At 42.1% G+C, this 18,949-nt stretch overlaps 1 protein-coding gene across 3 annotated transcripts in view; it reads right to left on the bottom strand.

Annotated features, from left to right (window-relative positions):
- Nucleotides 1-2,203: 2,203 nt before the first annotated feature.
- The window catches only part of LOC124038621 (mitogen-activated protein kinase kinase kinase 21-like), a 31,633-nt gene continuing 14,887 nt past the window's right edge, over nucleotides 2,204-18,949 (bottom strand). Inside the window, exons 3-10 of one of the 3 annotated variants that reach the window (XM_046354690.1) lie at nucleotides 15,319-15,467; nucleotides 14,830-15,005; nucleotides 12,570-12,810; nucleotides 11,254-11,364; nucleotides 4,519-4,669; nucleotides 4,339-4,436; nucleotides 3,487-4,266; nucleotides 2,204-3,342 (exon numbers count right to left, since the gene is read on the bottom strand). In XM_046354690.1, the coding sequence (XP_046210646.1) occupies nucleotides 2,945-3,342; nucleotides 3,487-4,266; nucleotides 4,339-4,436; nucleotides 4,519-4,669; nucleotides 11,254-11,364; nucleotides 12,570-12,810; nucleotides 14,830-15,005; nucleotides 15,319-15,467 (2,104 nt within the window). In that variant the 3' untranslated portion in view covers nucleotides 2,204-2,944. Of the gene's footprint in view, nucleotides 4,267-4,338; nucleotides 4,437-4,518; nucleotides 4,670-11,253; nucleotides 11,365-12,569; nucleotides 12,811-14,829; nucleotides 15,006-15,318; nucleotides 15,468-18,949 lie in introns of all 3 variants that reach the window. The other 2 variants (XM_046354691.1, XM_046354692.1) reach the window with 2 other exon arrangements.

Below are 18,949 nucleotides of genomic sequence, written 5' to 3'. Positions count from 1 at the left end.
TGTCCCTCTAAACTTTCAGCTCATACAAGGAGAAGACTGATCAGTGATGCAGCCAAGAGCCCCATGATCACTCTGGATGAACTGCAGAGATCTACAGCTGAGGTGGGAGACTCTGTCCATAGGACAACAATCAGTCGTATATTGCACAAATCTGGCCTTTATGGAAGAGTGGCAAGAAGAAAGACATTTCTCAAAGATATCCATAAAAAGTGTTGTTTAAAGTTTGCCACAAGCCACCTGGGAGACACACCAAACATGTGGAAGAAGGTGCTCTGGTCAGATGAAACCAAAATTGAACTTTTTGGCAACAATGCAAAACGTTATGTTTGGCGTAAAAGCAACACAGCTCATCACCCTGAACACACCATCCCCACTGTCAAACATGGTGGTGGCAGCATCATGGTTTGGGCCTGCTTTTCTTCAGCAGGGACAGGGAAGATGGTTAAAATTGATGGGAAGATGGATGGAGCCAAATACAGGACCATTCTGGAAGAAAACCTGATGGAGTCTGCAAAAGACCTGAGACTGGGACGGAGATTTGTCTTCCAACAAGACAATGATCCAAAACATAAAGCAAAATCTACAATGGAATGGTTCAAAAATAAACATATCCAGGTGTTAGAATGGCCAAGTCAAAGGAATGTGAAAAAATTTCAGTCTCTCGATGTGCAAAACTGATAGAGACATACCCCAAGCGACTTACAGCTGTAATCGCAGCAAAAGGTGGCGCTACAAAGTATTAACTTAAGGGGGCTGAATCATTTTGCACACCCAATTTTTCAGTTTTTGATTTGTTAAAAAAGTTTGAAATATCCAATAAATGTCGTTCCACTTCATGATTTTGTCCCACTTGTTGTTGATTCTTCACACAAAAATACAGTTTTATATCTTTATGTTTGAAACCTGAAATGTGGCAAAAGGTCGCAAAGTTCAAGGGGGCCGAATACTTTCGCAAGGCACTGTATTTAATTCCCATCTCTTTGTTCTTCAAAATAGTGTTTTCACAGGAACCTAGGTAGACCCCCATGTGAACTGATTTCGAGCCAAATGGTCATATTCCACATAAACCATAGCAGCAGGTTAATGCAGAATAGTCTTTATGTACAGTACTGGTACTGGTCCAGCTGCTGGTAAGGCTTGTCGTATAGTGGTAAAGTAAAAGCTGACCAGGCCTGGTTTAGTGTTGAGACTAGAGGTCGACCGATTAATCGGAATGGCCGATTAATTGGGGGCGATTTCAGGTTTTCATAACAATCGGAAGTTGGTATTTTTGAGCCCCGATTTGCCGATAAAAATAAATAAATATACCTTTATTTAACTAGGCAAGTCAGTTAAGAACACATTCTTATTTTCAATGATGGCCTAGGAACGGTGGGTTAACTGCGTTGTTCAGAGGCAGAACGACAGACTTTCACCTTGTCAGCTCGGGGGATTCAATCTTGCAACCTTACAGTTAACTAGTCCAACGCAATAACAACCTGCCTCTATCTCGTTGCACTCCACAAGGAGACTGCCTGTTTAAACGAATGCAGTAAACCTAGGTAAATTGCTAGCTAGCATTAAAAAACAATCAATCATAATCACTAGTTAACTACACATGGTTGATGAGACTGAGCATAAAAGCATCTGACTGAGCGGTGGTAGGCAGAAGCAGGCGCGTAAACATTCATTCAAACAGCACTTTTGTGCGTTCTGCCAGCAGCTCTTTGTTGTGCGTCAAGCATTGCGCTGTTAATGACTTCAAGCCTATCAACTCCCGAGATGAGGCTGGTGTAACCAAAGTGAAATGGCTAGCTTGTTAGCGCACGCTAACTAGAGGGACGGAATCTATACTGTTTCACTGGCAATACTAAAGTGCCAATAAGAACATCAAATAGTCAAAGGTTAATGAAATACAAATGGTATAGAGGGAAATAGTTCTATAATTCCTATAATAACTACAACCTAAAACGTCTTACCTGGGAATATTAAAGACTCATGTTAAAAGGAACCACCAGCTTTCATATGTTCTCATGTTCTGAGCAAGGAACTGAAACGTTAGCTCTCTTACATAGCACATATTGCACTTTTACTTTCTTCTCCAACACTTTGTTTTTACATTATTTAAACCAAATTGAACATGTTTCCTAATTTACTTGAGGCTAAATTTATTTTAATGATGTATTATATTAATTTAAAATAAGTTTTCATTCAGTATTGTTGTAATTGTCATTATTACAAATAAAATGTGTAAAAAAAACATCAGCCGATTAATCGGTAGCGCCTTTTTTGGTCCTCCAATAATCGGTATCGGTATTGAAAAATCATAATCGGTCAACCTCTAGTTGAGACTAGGTTTTCCAGTGTTGTTTGTTGCACTGTTACAGATGTAGGATCTTAATTTGATCACCCTGTTGCAGAAGAACTGTCCTTGCTGCAGGATTATTTTCCTGCTGTAGCAAACTGGCTCAAGTTAAGATCCTACATTTGTAAATCTGTCAGTTGCCACATGTTGACTTCAATATTACCTCTCAGACATTAGACAGAACTCATCCTAAAATAAACACGGTTGTATCCGTCAATATAAAAACAAAATCAATACAAAATAATTACCAGCATTAAATCAAAACGGAGGATAAAAGATCCACAGACAAAAGCAAATTAACATAAGCATCATTTTGTAACTTAAGATGCCATGGTCCTAACCAGTATGTGCGCACAAAAAAATTAAATGTGTTCCTTCGTTGTTCAATCAACCTGATGCTATTGAAACACGTTTTTCCAATATTAAATTACCTATCAAAATATGACAGAATAAATAAACTGTTCAGCAGCAGTGGCCTACATTCAGGTAAAAACCACAGGAGGGCAGTGGAATGCCCTGGAATGTCAAATAAGACTTGTTGATCCAACTCATAAACGTTACTTAGAGATTGGATCCTGGTAATAAGGCAGCTTATTTCTGCTATGACAATAATTTTTTCTCTAGTTCGAAGACGGAGGAGCGACTGGGGCCGCTCTGAATTCGGCAGAGGGGCACGGTGCAGTCACGTTTCTGCCCCTCCGTGTCCATGTCAAGCAGAGAGCAGTCCATCTTGACCTCGGCGGAGGAGAGGACGATGTTGAGGCTCCTGGCGCTCTTCTCTCCAGAATAGTGGCCCAGGGAGTAGCTTTTGTTGCGGCCCCTCAGGAGACCCCAGGAGTGGGGTTTGCCCCGGAGGGACAAAGGCCGGGACCTGGAGGTGACAGTCTCCCCACGGGCTGCTCTCTTAGGGGTGTCCTCCCTGTCAGACTTCTTCTTCTGAGAGGTTGTGGTGGAAGACAGTCCCGATGAAGTTGTGAGAGAGCCAGATGTACCGTTAGCTGGGGACAGAAAGGAGAAACAGAGACTGTTTCATTGTTCACGGATCATTTGTACAGTGGTGTCACCTCACAATCAAACACTACTGCATTAAATATATACAGTCTCTCTGTGTCACCCATGGTCCTGATGTCACGTTCACTCACTGTCCTGAACGATGGCCGACTTCTTCCTCCGGAGGTGAGAGGCCATGCTTTGACTGTGAGTCTTCTCTGGGGCTGCAGGCTGGGGGAGGGGGGAGGCCGGAGTCCTGCGGCCGGGCGCCTCTGGAATCTGGGTCTGGGAGCCACTTCTGGACTGTGGCGTGGGGTGCGACAGGCTGATAGGGGCCACTTCCTTCACAGGGCTGGGCTCTGGCCCCTCCGAGGCTGACCGCAGGAGGCTCTTGGTGGAGTTATACTCTGAGATGGAAGACATGGAGATGAGGTTGATGGGGCCTTGGGAGGCTGCCTCCTCCTTATGGGAAGAACGTCCACCAGGGAAGCGTGTGGCGCGCTGGAACAGACCCTCTTTCTTTTTCTTCTCCATACTGGGCTGAGGCTCAGGGTCATCTGCCGGTGGGGCATTGAGCACGTTACGCAGGTCAAAGCCCAATGCTACCGAGGCCAGCATAGAGGCACAGCCGTAGAGTACAGTGTCTGTCCGGCGGCGAGCGGAGGTCCTCTTCAGGCTGTTGGTGGGGGTGTGCTGGGGGGTGGTGCTGGTGGAGCTGGCTGAGGTGGTACTGGAATCCTCCAGGCTTTCCCCAGGGCAGCTTCCTGCCGTCCCCTCGCCCCCCTGCTGTTTCTCATCTTTCCACAGAGGTAAATCGATGTACACCTGATTGGGGAACTTCAGTTGCTTTGGTTTGGTGTTGTCCGATCCATCTGGCGAGCACATCTCTTCTTTACTGGTCCCTGAACATGAAGGACGAGGACAGAGACAGGCTGTTGACAGGGACTAAGAAATGGTCTTGTTGTGTTCCATCTGATTATATTAGAAGACACATTTTCCCTCACCTTGCTGCTCTGCAAACAACGCAGCCAACGGAACGGACTTCTGGGACTTCCCCAGACTGGTGGACCAGGGGTTGTTTCCATCAGACAGTGGCCTCACTCTGCCAGGACAAGTCAGTTTCATCAAACAACCCACACCAGAAATACTGAACGGAGATGGAAAGAAACACTAATGTCCTGTACCTTTCAGCCCAGTTTCCCCGCTCCTTGGTCTGAACGGAGCTCGGTCCCCACGTTCGCCCCTTCTTCTTAATCCCCTTCTTGACGTCATCAAACTCCTCCGGCTTGTAGATGGTGCTTCGTCCCCATGTCCTGTTGCTCTCGTCCAGAGTCACTGTGATGAAGGAGCGAACATCAGTCAACAACTGGCAGAGTACTCCAATACACCAGTGACAAATCTGAGTGTCCAGGTCAAAAGCAGATACAGTTGCAGCCAAATATATTGGCACCTTTGCACTTTCTTAAATAATTCCCTATTTCTCCTAGAATAAGTGGAAAATCCAATAACAAGGTGTGGTGACAAATACTTTTAAAATGATTATTTTAGAAGAAATAGGGAATTATTTAAGAAAAGTACAAGGCTGCCAATATATTTTAGTCTTCACCCACTTGAGTAGAATTTAGTGGACTGGATTATTTGAGAAGATAACCTCCACCATCAACCACAAACCGCAATGGGAAATATTCATATAATCACTGCAGCTGAACACTGGTTAGGAAATCAAAAATACTCTGTATATAGATCTGTGAACATTTCAAGAACACGTTGGGTTGCAAATGAAGAGAACACCTGTGATCAGGTGATAAACATTACAGGTTACAAATGACCTCGGATGCATCCCAACGTGTCCTTCATTTCAAAGCAAACCTATATTATTATTAGTAGTAGTAAAAACCCTGAAACATCCTGGGCTTTTCAGAGGATAAACCCAAGTACATTTTCTGAAATCAGAGATGATGATAGTCCATCAAATTGTCTTAGTAGCCAGAAGCACAGGCAACCGTTAGAACCCTAGCCGTTGAGAAACACGTTAACCAGTGCACCCACAGCAGACAGAACGGCCCCATTCCAACAATGCCAGTTGCTTGCCTTTCTTCCTAACCCCAGTATAGGGCTGGCACTCGCTGGTGATATCCACATCTTGGTGATACACATACATACTGTCCCTTCGGATACTGTCAATTCGGGCGCACACTAGGGGGAGAAAACATTCATGCAGAACCAGAACAGAGGTTAGAGAGGGGAAGCTTACCCAGTCATAACAGCTACAGTGCCTTCAGAATGTATTCACACCCCTTGAATTTGATAACAGTCTGAATATAACATGTATTACATTAAGATTGTGTCACTGGCCTACACACAATACACAATAATCCGAAAGTGGAATTATGCTTTTCGAAATGTTTACAAACTAATAAAAAAAATTAAGCTGAAATGTCTTGAGTAAAGCAAGTATTCAACCTCTTTGTTATGGCAAGCCTAAATAAGGTCATGAGTAAAAATGCGCTTAAAGTCACAAAATAAGTTTCTTGGGCTCATTCTGTGTGCAATAATAGCGTTTAACCTGATTTTTGAATGACTACCTCATCTCTGTACCCCACACACAAAATTTGTAAGGTCACTCAGTCGAGCAGTGAATTTCAAACACAGATTCGACCAGGGAGGTTTTCCAATGCCTCGCAAAGGGCACCTATTGGTAGATTGGTACAAATAAAAAAAACAGACATTGAATATTCCTTTGAGCATGGTGAAGTTATTAACTACACTTAGGATAACGTATCAATATACCCAGTCACTACAAAAATACAGGCGTCCTTCCTTACTCAGTTGCCGGAGAGGAAGGAAACCGCTCAGCGATTTCACCATAAGGTCAATGGTGATAAAACAGTTACAGATTTAAATGGCCATGACATGAGAAAACCGAGGATGGATCAACAACATTGTAGTTACTCCACAATACTAACCTTAATGACAGAGTGAAAAGAAGAAAGCCTGTAAATAATACAAATATTCCAAAACATGCATCCCGTTTGCAATAAAGCGCTAAAGTAAAACTGCTACATGTGCTTTATTTGACAAAGAATTTATCTTCATGTCCTAAATACAAAGTGTTATGTTTGGGGCAAATCCAACACATCACTGAGTACCACTCTCCATATGTTCAATCATGGTGGTGGCTGCATCATGTTATGGGTAAAAATAATAATACTTATTTTATGTAGTGTATGTAAGTATGTGGACACCTGCTCGATGAACATCTCATTCCAAAATCATTGGCATTAATATGGAGTTGGTCCTCCCTTTGCCGCTATAACAGCCTCTACTCTTCTGGGAAGGCTTTACACTTGAACATTGCTGCGGGGACTTGCTTCCATTCAGCCAGAAGAGCATTACTGAGGTCGGGCACTGATGTTGGGTGATTAGGCCTGGCTCACAGTTGGCGTTCCAATTCATCCCAAAGGTATTCAATGGGGTTGAGGTCAGGGCCCTGTGCAGGCCAGTCAAGTTCTTCCACACAGATCTCTACAAACAATTTCTGTATGGACGTTGCTTTGTACACAGGGGCAATGTCATGCTGAAACAGGAAAAGGCCTTCCCCAAACTGTTGCCACAAAGTTGGAAGCACAGAATCGTCTAGAATGTCAATGCATGCTGTGACGTTAAGATTTCCCTTCACTGGAACTAAGGGGCCTAGCCCGAACCATGAAAAACATCCCCAGATCATTATTCCTCCTCCACCAAACTTTATGGTTGACACTATGCATTGGGGCAGGTAGGGTTTTCCTGGCATCCGCCAAACCCAGAATCATCCGTCGGACTGCTAAATGGTGAAACGGGATTAATTCATTCCTCCAGAGAACACATTTCCTCTGCTCCAGAGTCCAATAGCGGTGAGCTTTACACCACTCCAATCGATGCTTGGGCAAGGTGATCTTAGGCTGTGTGCGGCTGCTCGGCCATTTCATGAAGCTCCCGACTAACAGTTTTTGTGCTGACGCAGTTAGGAACTCGGTAGTGAGGGTTGCAACCAAGGACAGACAATGTTTATGCGCTTCAGGGGTCCCATTCTGTCAGCTTGTGTGGCCTAACACTTCGCGGCTGAGCAGTTGCTGCTCCTAGACGTTTCTACTTCACAATAACAGCACTTACAGTTGACCGGGGCAGCTCTAGCCGGGCAGAAATTTGACAAACTGACTTGGAAAGGTGGTATCCTATGACGGTGCCATGTTGAAAGTCACTGAGCTCTTCAGTAAGGCCATTCTATTGTCAATGTTTGTCTATGCAGATTGCATAGCTGTGTGCTCGATTTGATACACCGTCAGCAACGTGTGTGGCTGAAATAGCCAAATCCACTAATTTGAAGGGGTGGCACATACTTTGTATATTTAATGTAGTACTTTTCGTTTTTTTATATTTTTGTAAAGATTTTACCCCGTTTTCTCCCCAATTTTCGTGGTATCCAATTGTTTAGTAGCTACTTTCTTGTCTCATCGCTACAACTCCCGTACGGGCTCGGGAGAGACGAAGGTTGAAAGTCATGCGTCCTCCGATATACAACCCAACCATCCGCATACTTCTTAACCCGGATGCCAGCCGCACCAATGTGTCGGAGGAAACACCGTGCACCTGGCAACCTTGGTTAGCGGGCACCACGACCGGCCCGACACAGGAGTCGCTGGTGCGCAATGAGACAAGGATATCCCTACCGGTCAACCGCTCCCTAACACAGACGACGCTAGGCCAATTGTGCGTCGCCCCACGGACCTCCCAGGCGCGCCCGGTTACAACAGAGCCTGGGCGGGAACCCAGTCTCTGGTGGCACAGCAGGCGTTGCAGTACAGCGCCCTTAACCACTGTGCCACCCGGGAGGCCTTAATGTAGTACTTTTCAAAGAATATCTAAGTGTTTCAAATCACAAAAAAAGATAACCAATTTATAAAAACAACACCACAACATCATGACAGTCATTAGAAAGTTAATGGCTTCTGTGGTCATCGGAGGGAGGTAGGCAGGTAGTGCGCTGTCTTCAAGATGTCTGGTTTTTCTGTAGTAGAACTGAGATTAAGTTTGGTCTCCATAGTAGATAGCGAGTTAGCTACTCGTTCACTACAACCAAAATGAAGCACCCACTTGGATGCTGCTACGGCAGTTACGTGGCCCCAGAAAGCACACCACCTTTCAATAATAAATCAATATTATATTATATTTTCAAAATACAGGGTATGGCTTTTATTTGACTTTATCATTCATTTGAATTGTATTTTTATTTTTCAAATGTATTATTATTTTTTGACTTTTTATTTTTTTAAGGCCTGTCAGATCTGTGAATGTGGAATGTGTTTTGTTGGTTGATTGAAAAACAAGAAAACTTAATAAAACTTTAAATTTAAAAAAAAATACAGGGTATGCTTTTTTTAAATAAAAATTAAAATAATCGAGCTAAGCACAGAGAAAATCCTAGAGGAAACCTGGTTCAGTCTGCTTTCCAACTAAGGTTGACCCCAATTAGTCGAATGGTTGATTGTTTGGTTGTTAGGCTGCAACAATGCCGAGGGCTCTTTATAACTCCGCATGATTGCTTGACGGTAGGCGGGGGCAGTACATCCTGTATAAACACAAACTCACTTCCCTGACAACAGCTCTGCACTGCTCCGTGAAGCGCAAGAAGTATGAATGCCCTGACTTCTGCTGAGGTCGTATCACTGTAAATGCTGCATGGCCAATGGATTTACATTTTACATTTAAGACGTCGGATTGACCATGCGACCAGATGCACAATGCACTTCTCTCTCCAGAATGCGCTCTCTCCTGCCGATTTGTGCACATTCAGTTTCATAACTTCTTTGTGTGAATTGTTCGCATTTGATTGTTAGTGTATATCAATTCCCCATTACATAAATCACCAGCATTACATTTACAGTTAATTCCTATAATTTCTAATCTACAATGTTTGTTACTTTGGTTAAGGTCATTTATTTGAATGCATTCAATATTATTATTCCAGTCTTCCTGTTCTCATTGTTTGAGTGGACACATTGAAGCTATGCTACACTTGTGAGTAACATGTTTTTGGTTTGTTTTGTCAATTTAGTCATTGTCTTTTGTTTGGAGCACTCCTGTCAATGTTGAGTAACGACGCACACAAGTAGGCCTATAGGCTACCTGACAAATCTTTCCAGCTCTCTCGCTTTCGATAACCACTCAGCATGAAAGCGGAAAATGCCAGTGGAAACGTCATGAAATAGGCCTACGTGATTACTTCTTAACAGTGCTCGACTTGGACTGAAATAGGTTCCAGTACTCATTTTGGGTGCTGGTACTGTTTCTATTTAGGTGCAGGATTTAATATTCTATAAAGAGGAACAGGAGCTAAAGGAGTAGAGGTGCTGGTACTCAGCTCCGGTGAGCTCCTGCCCAAGTCAAGCCCTGTTTCTTTTCCCTTGCGGAAATAGCCTACAGCTGTGTCTGTCCCAAGCTCACTGGCCTGGGGAAACTCTTAGGGCCCAGAATATTTTATACAATGTTGCAAATTAGCTAGTGCAAGCTTCAGGGCTGGATCCAATTTAATAGTTGATAGAATTATTCAAGTTCGTTGCAGACAGGCCATGTGTATCCAAAGTGATTTATAGGATATTTATTTTTATCAGGATATTTTCTACCTGCACTCTGCAATGTTTTTATTTGTTGGCTTTATATAGGCTACTTTTACATAGTTTGCATTGGCAATATAAGTTACTTTTTAAGTTTGTATCATGTTAATTTAAATTTGCATAGAATCTTGATTAACCACATGACAATGATTTTGAAATATGAAGACGTTATTATAAATTAAAATTAAACTTTCACGAAAATGTGCATATGAAAACCATAACTGGTATGCATATCGGTAGAAATGGTGAGATAAATTCAACATTCAACATGAGAAAGGTTGCCGACTCCTCGTGCAGCCTATTACCAGCAACTTCAGGAGAGTAAATGGCAGAATCTGTGAAAGCAAGCAGGAACGGTTGGAGAATAGTTGGGTCAAGTTAATTATTTTTCTTCTGGTTATCTAGCTGCCTGGCGCCCTCGTGAGGCCTCAAAATATAAGCTTAAAGCATCAGACAAACTCGATGCTTATAGTTGATTTTAATAAAACACATAGGGTGTGTCTATATATGGAAAAATACACGTATAAAAATGTAAACCAATCAATTGGTTGAAAGAACAGACAACATTTGGTCAACCAATATTTTTGGGGGACGTGGACAGCCCTATATCTAACAGACACTGGAAGACATGTTCACCTTTCACCTTTTTTAACCTAAAACACAACGCCAAAATACACACTGGAGTTGCTTACTAAGATGACATTGAATGTTCCTGAGTGGCCTAGATAGAGTTTTGACTTAAAATCGTCTTGAAAATCTATGGCAAGATTTGATGGTGGCTGTCTAGCTATGATCAACAACCAACTTTTGAAAATAATAATGTGCAAATATTGTACAATCCAGGTGTACAAAAGCTCTTAGAAACTTACCCAGAAAGACTCACAGCTCTAATTGCAGCCACAGGTGATTCTAACATGTATTGACTCAAGGGTGTGCATACTTATGTAAATTATATATTTCTGTATTTAATTTAATACATTTGCAAACATTTAAAAAAACATGTTTTTACTTTGTCATGAAGGGGTATCGTGTGTAGATGGGAAAAATAATATATTTAATTAATTTTTGAATTCAGGCTGTAACAAAACAAAAAGCGGAATAAATCAAGGGGTATGAATACTTTCTGAAGGCACAAGATGCCATGATAAATCACACGTACAAAGCTTTGTTTCACAGCACACTTGGGCACACACTTGATTTGATACTTATGTATCTGACCCATGTCTGTTGTGTTGCAGTATGTTGGATTGTCTGAGGTGTACTTACACTGGATGGCCCGGAGGCGGGGTATGAGTGTGGGGCTGCTGGGGGGGCTGGTGTTCAGACTCCTACTGTCCATGGAGGGTGACGCCTGCACCGTGATCTTGTGCTGGAAATCTAGAAAACAGAGACACAGGTAAGGGTGGTTGGTCATTATATATTATTATTATTTATTATTATATCTCATTGACAGACTACGTAACATAAAAAGGAATTGTAACGTCTGTCAAAAGACTGGGATGCAACGACCAATGTGCGAAAGTAGTTCCGCTTTGACTAGTCTTAGTCAAAGCTAGTATGCTGTCTAGTTAATATGCTGTTCTACATGATGTCTTGTTAGTATGCGGTCCTCCATGATGTCTTGTTAGTATGCGGTCCTCCATGATGTCTTGTTAGTATGCTGTCCTCCATTATGTCTTGTCAGTATGCTGTCTTCGATTATGTCTTGTTAGTATGCTGTCCTCCATTATGTCTTGTTAGTATGCTGTCTTCCATTATGTCTTGTCAATATGCTGTCCTCCATTATGTCTTGTTAGTATGCTGTCCTCCATGATGTCTTGTTAGTATGCTGTCCCACATGATGTCTTGTTAGTATGCTGTCTTCCATTATGTCTTGTTAGTATGCTGTCCTCCATGATGTCTTGTTAGTATGCTGTCCTCCATGATGTCTTGTTAGTATGCTGTCCTCCATGTCTTGTTAGTATGCTGTCCTCCATGATGTCTTGTTAGTATGCTGTCCTCCATGTCTTGTTAGTGTGCTGTCTTCCATGATGTCTTGTTAGTATACTGTCCTACATGATGTCTTGTTAGTATGCTGTCCTCCATGATGTCTTGTTAGTATGCTGTCCTCCATGTCTTGTTAGTATGCTGTCCTCCATGATGTCTTGTTAGTATACTGTCCTCCATGATGTCTAGTTAGTATACTGTCATCCATGATATCAATTAGTATGCTGTCCTACATGATGTCTTGTTAGTATGCTGTCCTCCATGATGTCTTGTTAGTATGCTGTCCTCCATGTCTTGTTGGTATGCGGTCCTACATTATGTCTTGTCAGTATGCTGTCCCACATGATGTCTTGTTAGTATGCTGTCCTCCATTATGTCTTGTTAGTATGCTGTCCTCCATGATGTCTTGTTAGTATGCTGTCATACGTCTATGATTCTAACAGAGCTTCTAAACAAATAAAGATTGGTGTAAATCTATTGAACTTTTTGTCAACTCGAAGGTAACACTGACTTTGACAAAGAGAAAGACAGACTATCAACCAACCCGACAAGACAGAAAGAGAGTCAGAAACAGACAGATGGTCAGAAACACCCACCTGAGGGCAGGCTGATGCGGTTGCCGTCCTTGAGTTTGAGGCGGCTGCGTTTGAACTTGCCCTTCCTCTTCTTGACGTTGGGCTTGTCCTTGTTGAGCTGAAAGATGAGGATGTTGAGTTCCCTCTCCAACACATTGATCTCCCGCTCCGCCAGCTGCTGCTCCCTCCTCTTCAGCAGCTCCTCGTGAGACTTCTGCTGCAGCGCCGCACGCGTCAGCTCCTCCTCCCGTGAACGCAGCTCCTACAGGAACACATGGAGGGTCAGACAACTCTGTATGATAATGGCCACATTCCTCTGCCCAGGCGTTGCTGACACATGCCAGATCTTACAACGCCTCGATAGGTATTTTACCTATCAGGCAGGTGTGCCCGCCCCTGCCATACAATAGTAGGGGAAACACTACCATAATGATCCACACACAGGTTCTAGGCAGTGCATTATTTCCTTAGCCCTTCTGTCATTTCTACTAAAAATAACTTGCATACCTTCATTGTTCACATATTTTATCAGATTGAACTCTTTGTAAATGATAAGAAACAAAGTTCTCTGCAAACACAGCAGTGATCAGTGCTCTTCCCCCCCAACCTTCACAATCAGTGAACTTACTCTGGGTGGTAGAAAAACAAAGCATTAGCTTTAGGCTAGAGTGGCCTGTGACCCCTAGCCACTCAGTCCACAGAGCTGTCCCAGGCCCTCTGTCTGCAGTAACAGCAAGGTGGGCCCATTGTAGTGCTGCATGGCCCTGAAGCATAGACCTTACTGTAGGAAAGCATCTTTAAGAGAGGCTGGCCAGCACTCACAAGTTGTAAATCTCAACTGGCTTTATGGAGCTTTGCAGAAATGTTGTGGTGCTCGGGGAGAGGATGACTAAGCCAAAGATCACAAGCTAAAGGGGGCTTCCATCGCTTGATCATCAACTAGGATGTGAATGAGTAGGGTTGACAAAATCACTTGAACTATTTCGTAGAGCAGCATTTGAATTATGTTTTGGTTCCTCTCAGAAAACATAATAATCCTTAAATGAATGACTTCTGCAAAGCAGCTTTACAAACCCACTGGAGTGAAATTAGATATTTTGTGTAACAACTTTGCAACTTGTGAGGTAGAAAAAATATACAATCATTTCAGTGTTAAAAAGAACACAAAAACAATAACCCTATATCTGGACTCAAAACTTCACTTTGTAGTTACAGAAGAAAAAGGTTTTGCAAAATGGCGCATGAAGCTAGCTGAACCGCACTTTACCTACAGACCTAGGGTCAGACTTAAAGCCCCTCAAAAATATATATGGATAAGTGTTTCAGATCATATGCAACCCCTAACACTGAAATGTAGAAACTCACTCAGTAGGAACAGTGTGTGGCTATCTGTGCTTCCGTTATATCGTTATCCTTTTAGAGGTAATTAAATGAACCAGTGTCATATGGGGAAACAACATGAAGAATTAACATACTAGACAATCCCTGGGAGAGCTTTGGTATAATGCACCATTTGCCAAGTTTGATGCTTAATGATTCAGCTGAAGTTGCAGGAAAGGGCATTCTCAATACAGCAATTACAAATCCCATTTGATTTAACGAGGAGGAACCAAGGAAAGCAGCTTATCGCATTACCAAGGGGAAATAACCATCTACGCTAATAGCTTGTTTTAAAAAAAGATATGATTAGCTCGCCTACAGAAAGTAACCAATTAAAATAAAAGCCGATCAAAGCACTCCCTTAACTACAGGTTTATTGCACCGCTGCCTTCCACGCGCTTCTAACCTTGTACTTTACACAGTGGAAAGGTCTTGTTCCCACATATTGGAGGTTTACCAATACAACATATCTACTTAATGAGTCACAAAGGATGAGTCTAAGGTATGAACAGGACAAATGTACTTAAGCAAAATAAAAAATACATTGCACAATTTCTCTCAATGTGTCCAGAGTACTGAAAATGCCATATGAATGGTGAGAGGCGTGTTTGGGAATACATCCCCCTGCGCTGATCAACTGAACGAAGACATACAGGGAGAGAGGTGACATTTGCAACAACAAGATTTGAACGTTTAGTCCATAATGTTCTTTGATCGGTGGTTAGGCTATTAGCTGGCCAAAAGTAGGTTACATGAAAAGTGCAATACTGTAAATATAACTGTGTGTTAGTGTGGATTTTCAGTGAATTTATGTAGATCACGAAACTCATCTGTATTTTCTGCGGTGTAGTAAAGTTCTCAGCAACAAACGAGTGATCAAATTAAGATCCTACATCTGTACCTTCTCTTTTGTTCTGAGCTCATCAAACATCTCCTGGATCTCCACCCTCCAGTTCTCCTGCATGGAGTGGAAGGAGTCCTGGGGCATGGTGGCCATCACTGCTTCCTCTATGGCTGTTAGCTGCTCCAGGATGGAGGCAAACGACGGCCGGATGTGGGGGTCCTGATCCCAGCACTCTGAGATACACAACAAGGTGGAACCAAGACAGATCAATGTTCTGAAACTTTGACAAGTAAATTAACACCATTATCTAGTTGTGTGACACTGACACACACACACACACACACACACACACACACACACACACACACACACACACACACACACACACACACACACACACACACACACACACACATTCTTGAACAACAATATATCATCCAATGAATGCAGCTACTTCAGGCAACATTAATTGTTCTTGAAAAGTGGGTTGAGGAATGGCAACAGCAGATGGATGGTCTGACTTGCAGATGGATGGTCTGACTGCACCTTCCATGAGCTTGGAGAAGGGTTCTGGGCAGGTGGATGGAATAGGGAGGGTTAACTTGTTGACAGCCACACCATAGGCCACAGCCAGCCCATCAATCCCACGGTAAGGCACCTCTCCTGTCAGCAGCTCCCATAAAAGAACACCATAACTAGAAGAGAACACAGATATAGTGAGTACACTGTCCTAACAACAGTGTTATTACAGCACTATTATAGTGATGGGGGAAAAAACTATAGATACATATCGGGAAATTATGTTTGACAAAAAATGTGATAGTTTTGACAATGTCATTTTTTGCACTAGTTGGCTGTACCTGCACCAAAACTCCAGTATTTTCCTTCATAGCTTATTCTCCATCTATTTTTAAATAGTGAGCCAATTTGTTTTCAGCACTTTCATTTCCATGTTAATAAAAACTCATTTTGAAAAATCTAATTACAATAAAATCACAGTATCGAATCGCAATACATATATAATTGTGAGAATTGCAATACATATCGTATCGGCACCTAGGTATGGTGATAGTATTTTGGTGAGGTCCTTAAGTATGGTGATAGTATGGTGAGGTCCTTAAGTATGGTGATAGTATAGTATGGTGATAGTATTGAATGGTGAAAGTATTGAATGGTGATAGTATAGCATGGTGATAGTATAGCATGGTGATAGTATAGCATGGTGGTAGTATAGCATGGTGGTAGTATAGCATGGTGATAGTATTGAATGGTGAAAGTATTGAATGGTGATAGTATAGCATGGTGATAGTATAGCATGGTGATAGTATAGCATGGTGAGGTCCTTAAGTATGGTGATAGTATAGTATGGTGAACTCCTTAAGTATGGTGATAGTATAGTATGGTGAGGTCCTTAAGTATGGTGATAGTATAGTATGGTGAGGTCCTTAAGTATGGTGATAGTATAGTATGGTGAACTCCTTAAGTATGGTGATAGTATAGTATGGTGAGGTCCTTAAGTATGGTGATAGTATTGAATGGTGACAGTATTGAATGGTGAAAGTATAGTATGGTGGTAGTATAGCATGGTGACAGTATAGCATGGTGACAGTATAGCATGGTGATAGTATAGCATGGTGATAGTATAGCATGGTGATAGTATAGCATGGTGGTAGTATAGCATGGTGGTAGTATAGCATGGTGACAGTATAGCATGGTGATAGTATAGCATGGTGATAGTATAGCATGGTGGTAGTATAGCATGGTGGTAGTATAGCATGGTGACAGTATAGCATGGTGATAGTATAGCATGGTGATAGTATAGCATGGTGGTAGTATAGCATGGTGGTAGTATAGCATGGTGACAGTATAGCATGGTGATAGTATAGCATGGTGATAGTATAGCATGGTGATAGTATAGCATGGTGGTAGTATAGCATGGTGGTAGTATAACATGGTGATAGTATAGCATGGTGGTAGTATAACATGATGATAGTATAGCATGGTGACAGTATAGCATGGTGACAGTATAGGATGGTGATAGTATAGCATGGTGACAGTATAGCATGGTGATAGTATAGCATGGTGACAGTATAGCATGGTGACAGTATAGCATGGTGATAGTATAGCATGGTGGTAGTATAGCATGGTGATAGTATAGCATGGTGACAGTATAGCATGGTGACAGTATAGCATGGTGACAGTATAGCATGGTGACAGTATAGGATGGTGACAGTATAGCATGGTGACAGTATAGGATGGTGATAGTAGGCCTCCCGAGAGATGCAGTGGTCTAAGACACTGCATCTCAGTAGTAACTGCACCACTAGAGATTCTGGGTTCGAATCCAGGCTTTGTCGCAGCCGACCATGACCGGGAGACCCATGGGGCTCCGCACAATTGGCCCAGCGTCGTCCGGGTTAGGGGAGGGTTTGGCTGGCAGGGATGTCCTTGTCCCATCGCGCACTAGCAACTCCTGTGGTGGGCCGAGCACGGTTGCCAGGTGTACAGTGTTTCCGGGTTAAGTGGGCACTGTGTCAAGAAGCATTGCGGCTTGGTTGGGTTGTGTTTCGGAGGACAGACGGCTCTCTACCTTTGCCTCTCCAGAGTCGGTACGGGAGTTGCAGCGATGAGACAAGACTGTAACTAGCAATTGGATACCACGAAATTGGGGATAAAAAGGGGTAAAAATATATATATATTTATACAGTTGAAGTCAGAAGTTTAGCCAAATACATTTAAACTCAAGTTTTTCACAATTCATGACATTTAATTTTCGTAAAAAAATCCCTTCAATTTATCCACACAATTGTTCTTCCTGATGATGCCACCAATTTTGTGAAGTGCACCAGTCCCTCCTTCAGCAAAAAATCCACACAACAAGATGCTGCCACCCCTGTGCTTCACGGTTGGGATGGTGTTCTTTGGCTTCAAGGTCTTCTTTTTTCCTCCAAACAAAAATTATGGTCATTATTTTTGTTTCATCAAACCAGAGGACATTTCTCCAAAAAGTGCGATCTTTGTCTCCATGTGCAGTTGCAAACCGTAATCTGGCTTTTTTATGGCGGTTTTGGAGCAGTGGCTTCTTCCTTGCTGAGCGGCCTTTCAGGTTATGTCGATATATCCACATATATTTTACTGTGGATATAGATACATTTGAACATGTTTACTCCAGCATCTTAACAAGGTCCTTTGCTGTTCTTCTGGGATTGATTAGCACTTTTTGCTATACTTTTTCCACCACTGCAATTGATTGCAGAAAATGCAGAAATGATAAAAGTGCTGAAATTTGTTCTGGTTGAAGTGAACAGTATAAAACAATCAGAATAGAGAAAGACTCATTGAAATCACTAAGAATGTATGTGTTGAAACCCTAGGATCACTCACAACTCATAAAGCAAACGTAGAACTTTGATTATTCAAAAACTAAAAATACCTTCATTTAATTATTATATATATTTTTTAATATTATATAATATTTTGGCCATATCGCCCAGGCCTAGATAGTACAGCATGGTGATAGTACACCATTGTGATAGTACAGCGATAGTATACATTCCCACTATTATAAGACATGATAACACTCAAATTCACATTGCCTAAACCTTTGTTGTGCCTAGGACTGCCATTTAGAAGACCTTGGTCTTGAATAATGGACGTGTTGAATGCTAAATAATGTCAGTAAAATGTTGTTTACCAGTACAGTGCAAACAATGATCCTGTTTTGATTAAGCACCAAGCCTACAGTCATCATGTATCATGTAATTAATGTAAGCTCTGAATGCAGCAGATTGTAGTTACCAGTGGAGGGTGTTCAGGGCTACTGTAGGCTATATTGCACATCCTAGTAGCACAGAATGTACCGACAGTTGTGATCTGATAAAAACAGTTGTGGTTTGAACAAAATAACAACGAAAGCACTTATTATCAGAAATAGGTCAGGACAAATGTTTCTAAATGTCTGAAATAAAAGGAGTATCATGGTGCCACCTTTCCAAATCCTCATCTCCTAAAAGCCTATTGATTCCAGTCTGACATGAGCCTGTTTGGAACAGAGAGTAAGTAGAGGAAGAGCAATCCATGGTAACATAATTACGCAGAGACTCGATTTTTCACTTTATAATGTATGCCAAACAAAAACCATTGATTTCAAAAGTTTAACAAACCATACAACTCTATG

The sequence above is a fragment of the Oncorhynchus gorbuscha genome, linkage group LG06, assembly GCF_021184085.1.
Source record: "Oncorhynchus gorbuscha isolate QuinsamMale2020 ecotype Even-year linkage group LG06, OgorEven_v1.0, whole genome shotgun sequence".
NCBI lineage: Eukaryota > Metazoa > Chordata > Actinopteri > Salmoniformes > Salmonidae > Oncorhynchus > Oncorhynchus gorbuscha.
The sequence above is the reverse complement of the archived record's forward strand: the minus strand, read 5'-3'. Positions and strand labels throughout refer to the sequence as shown.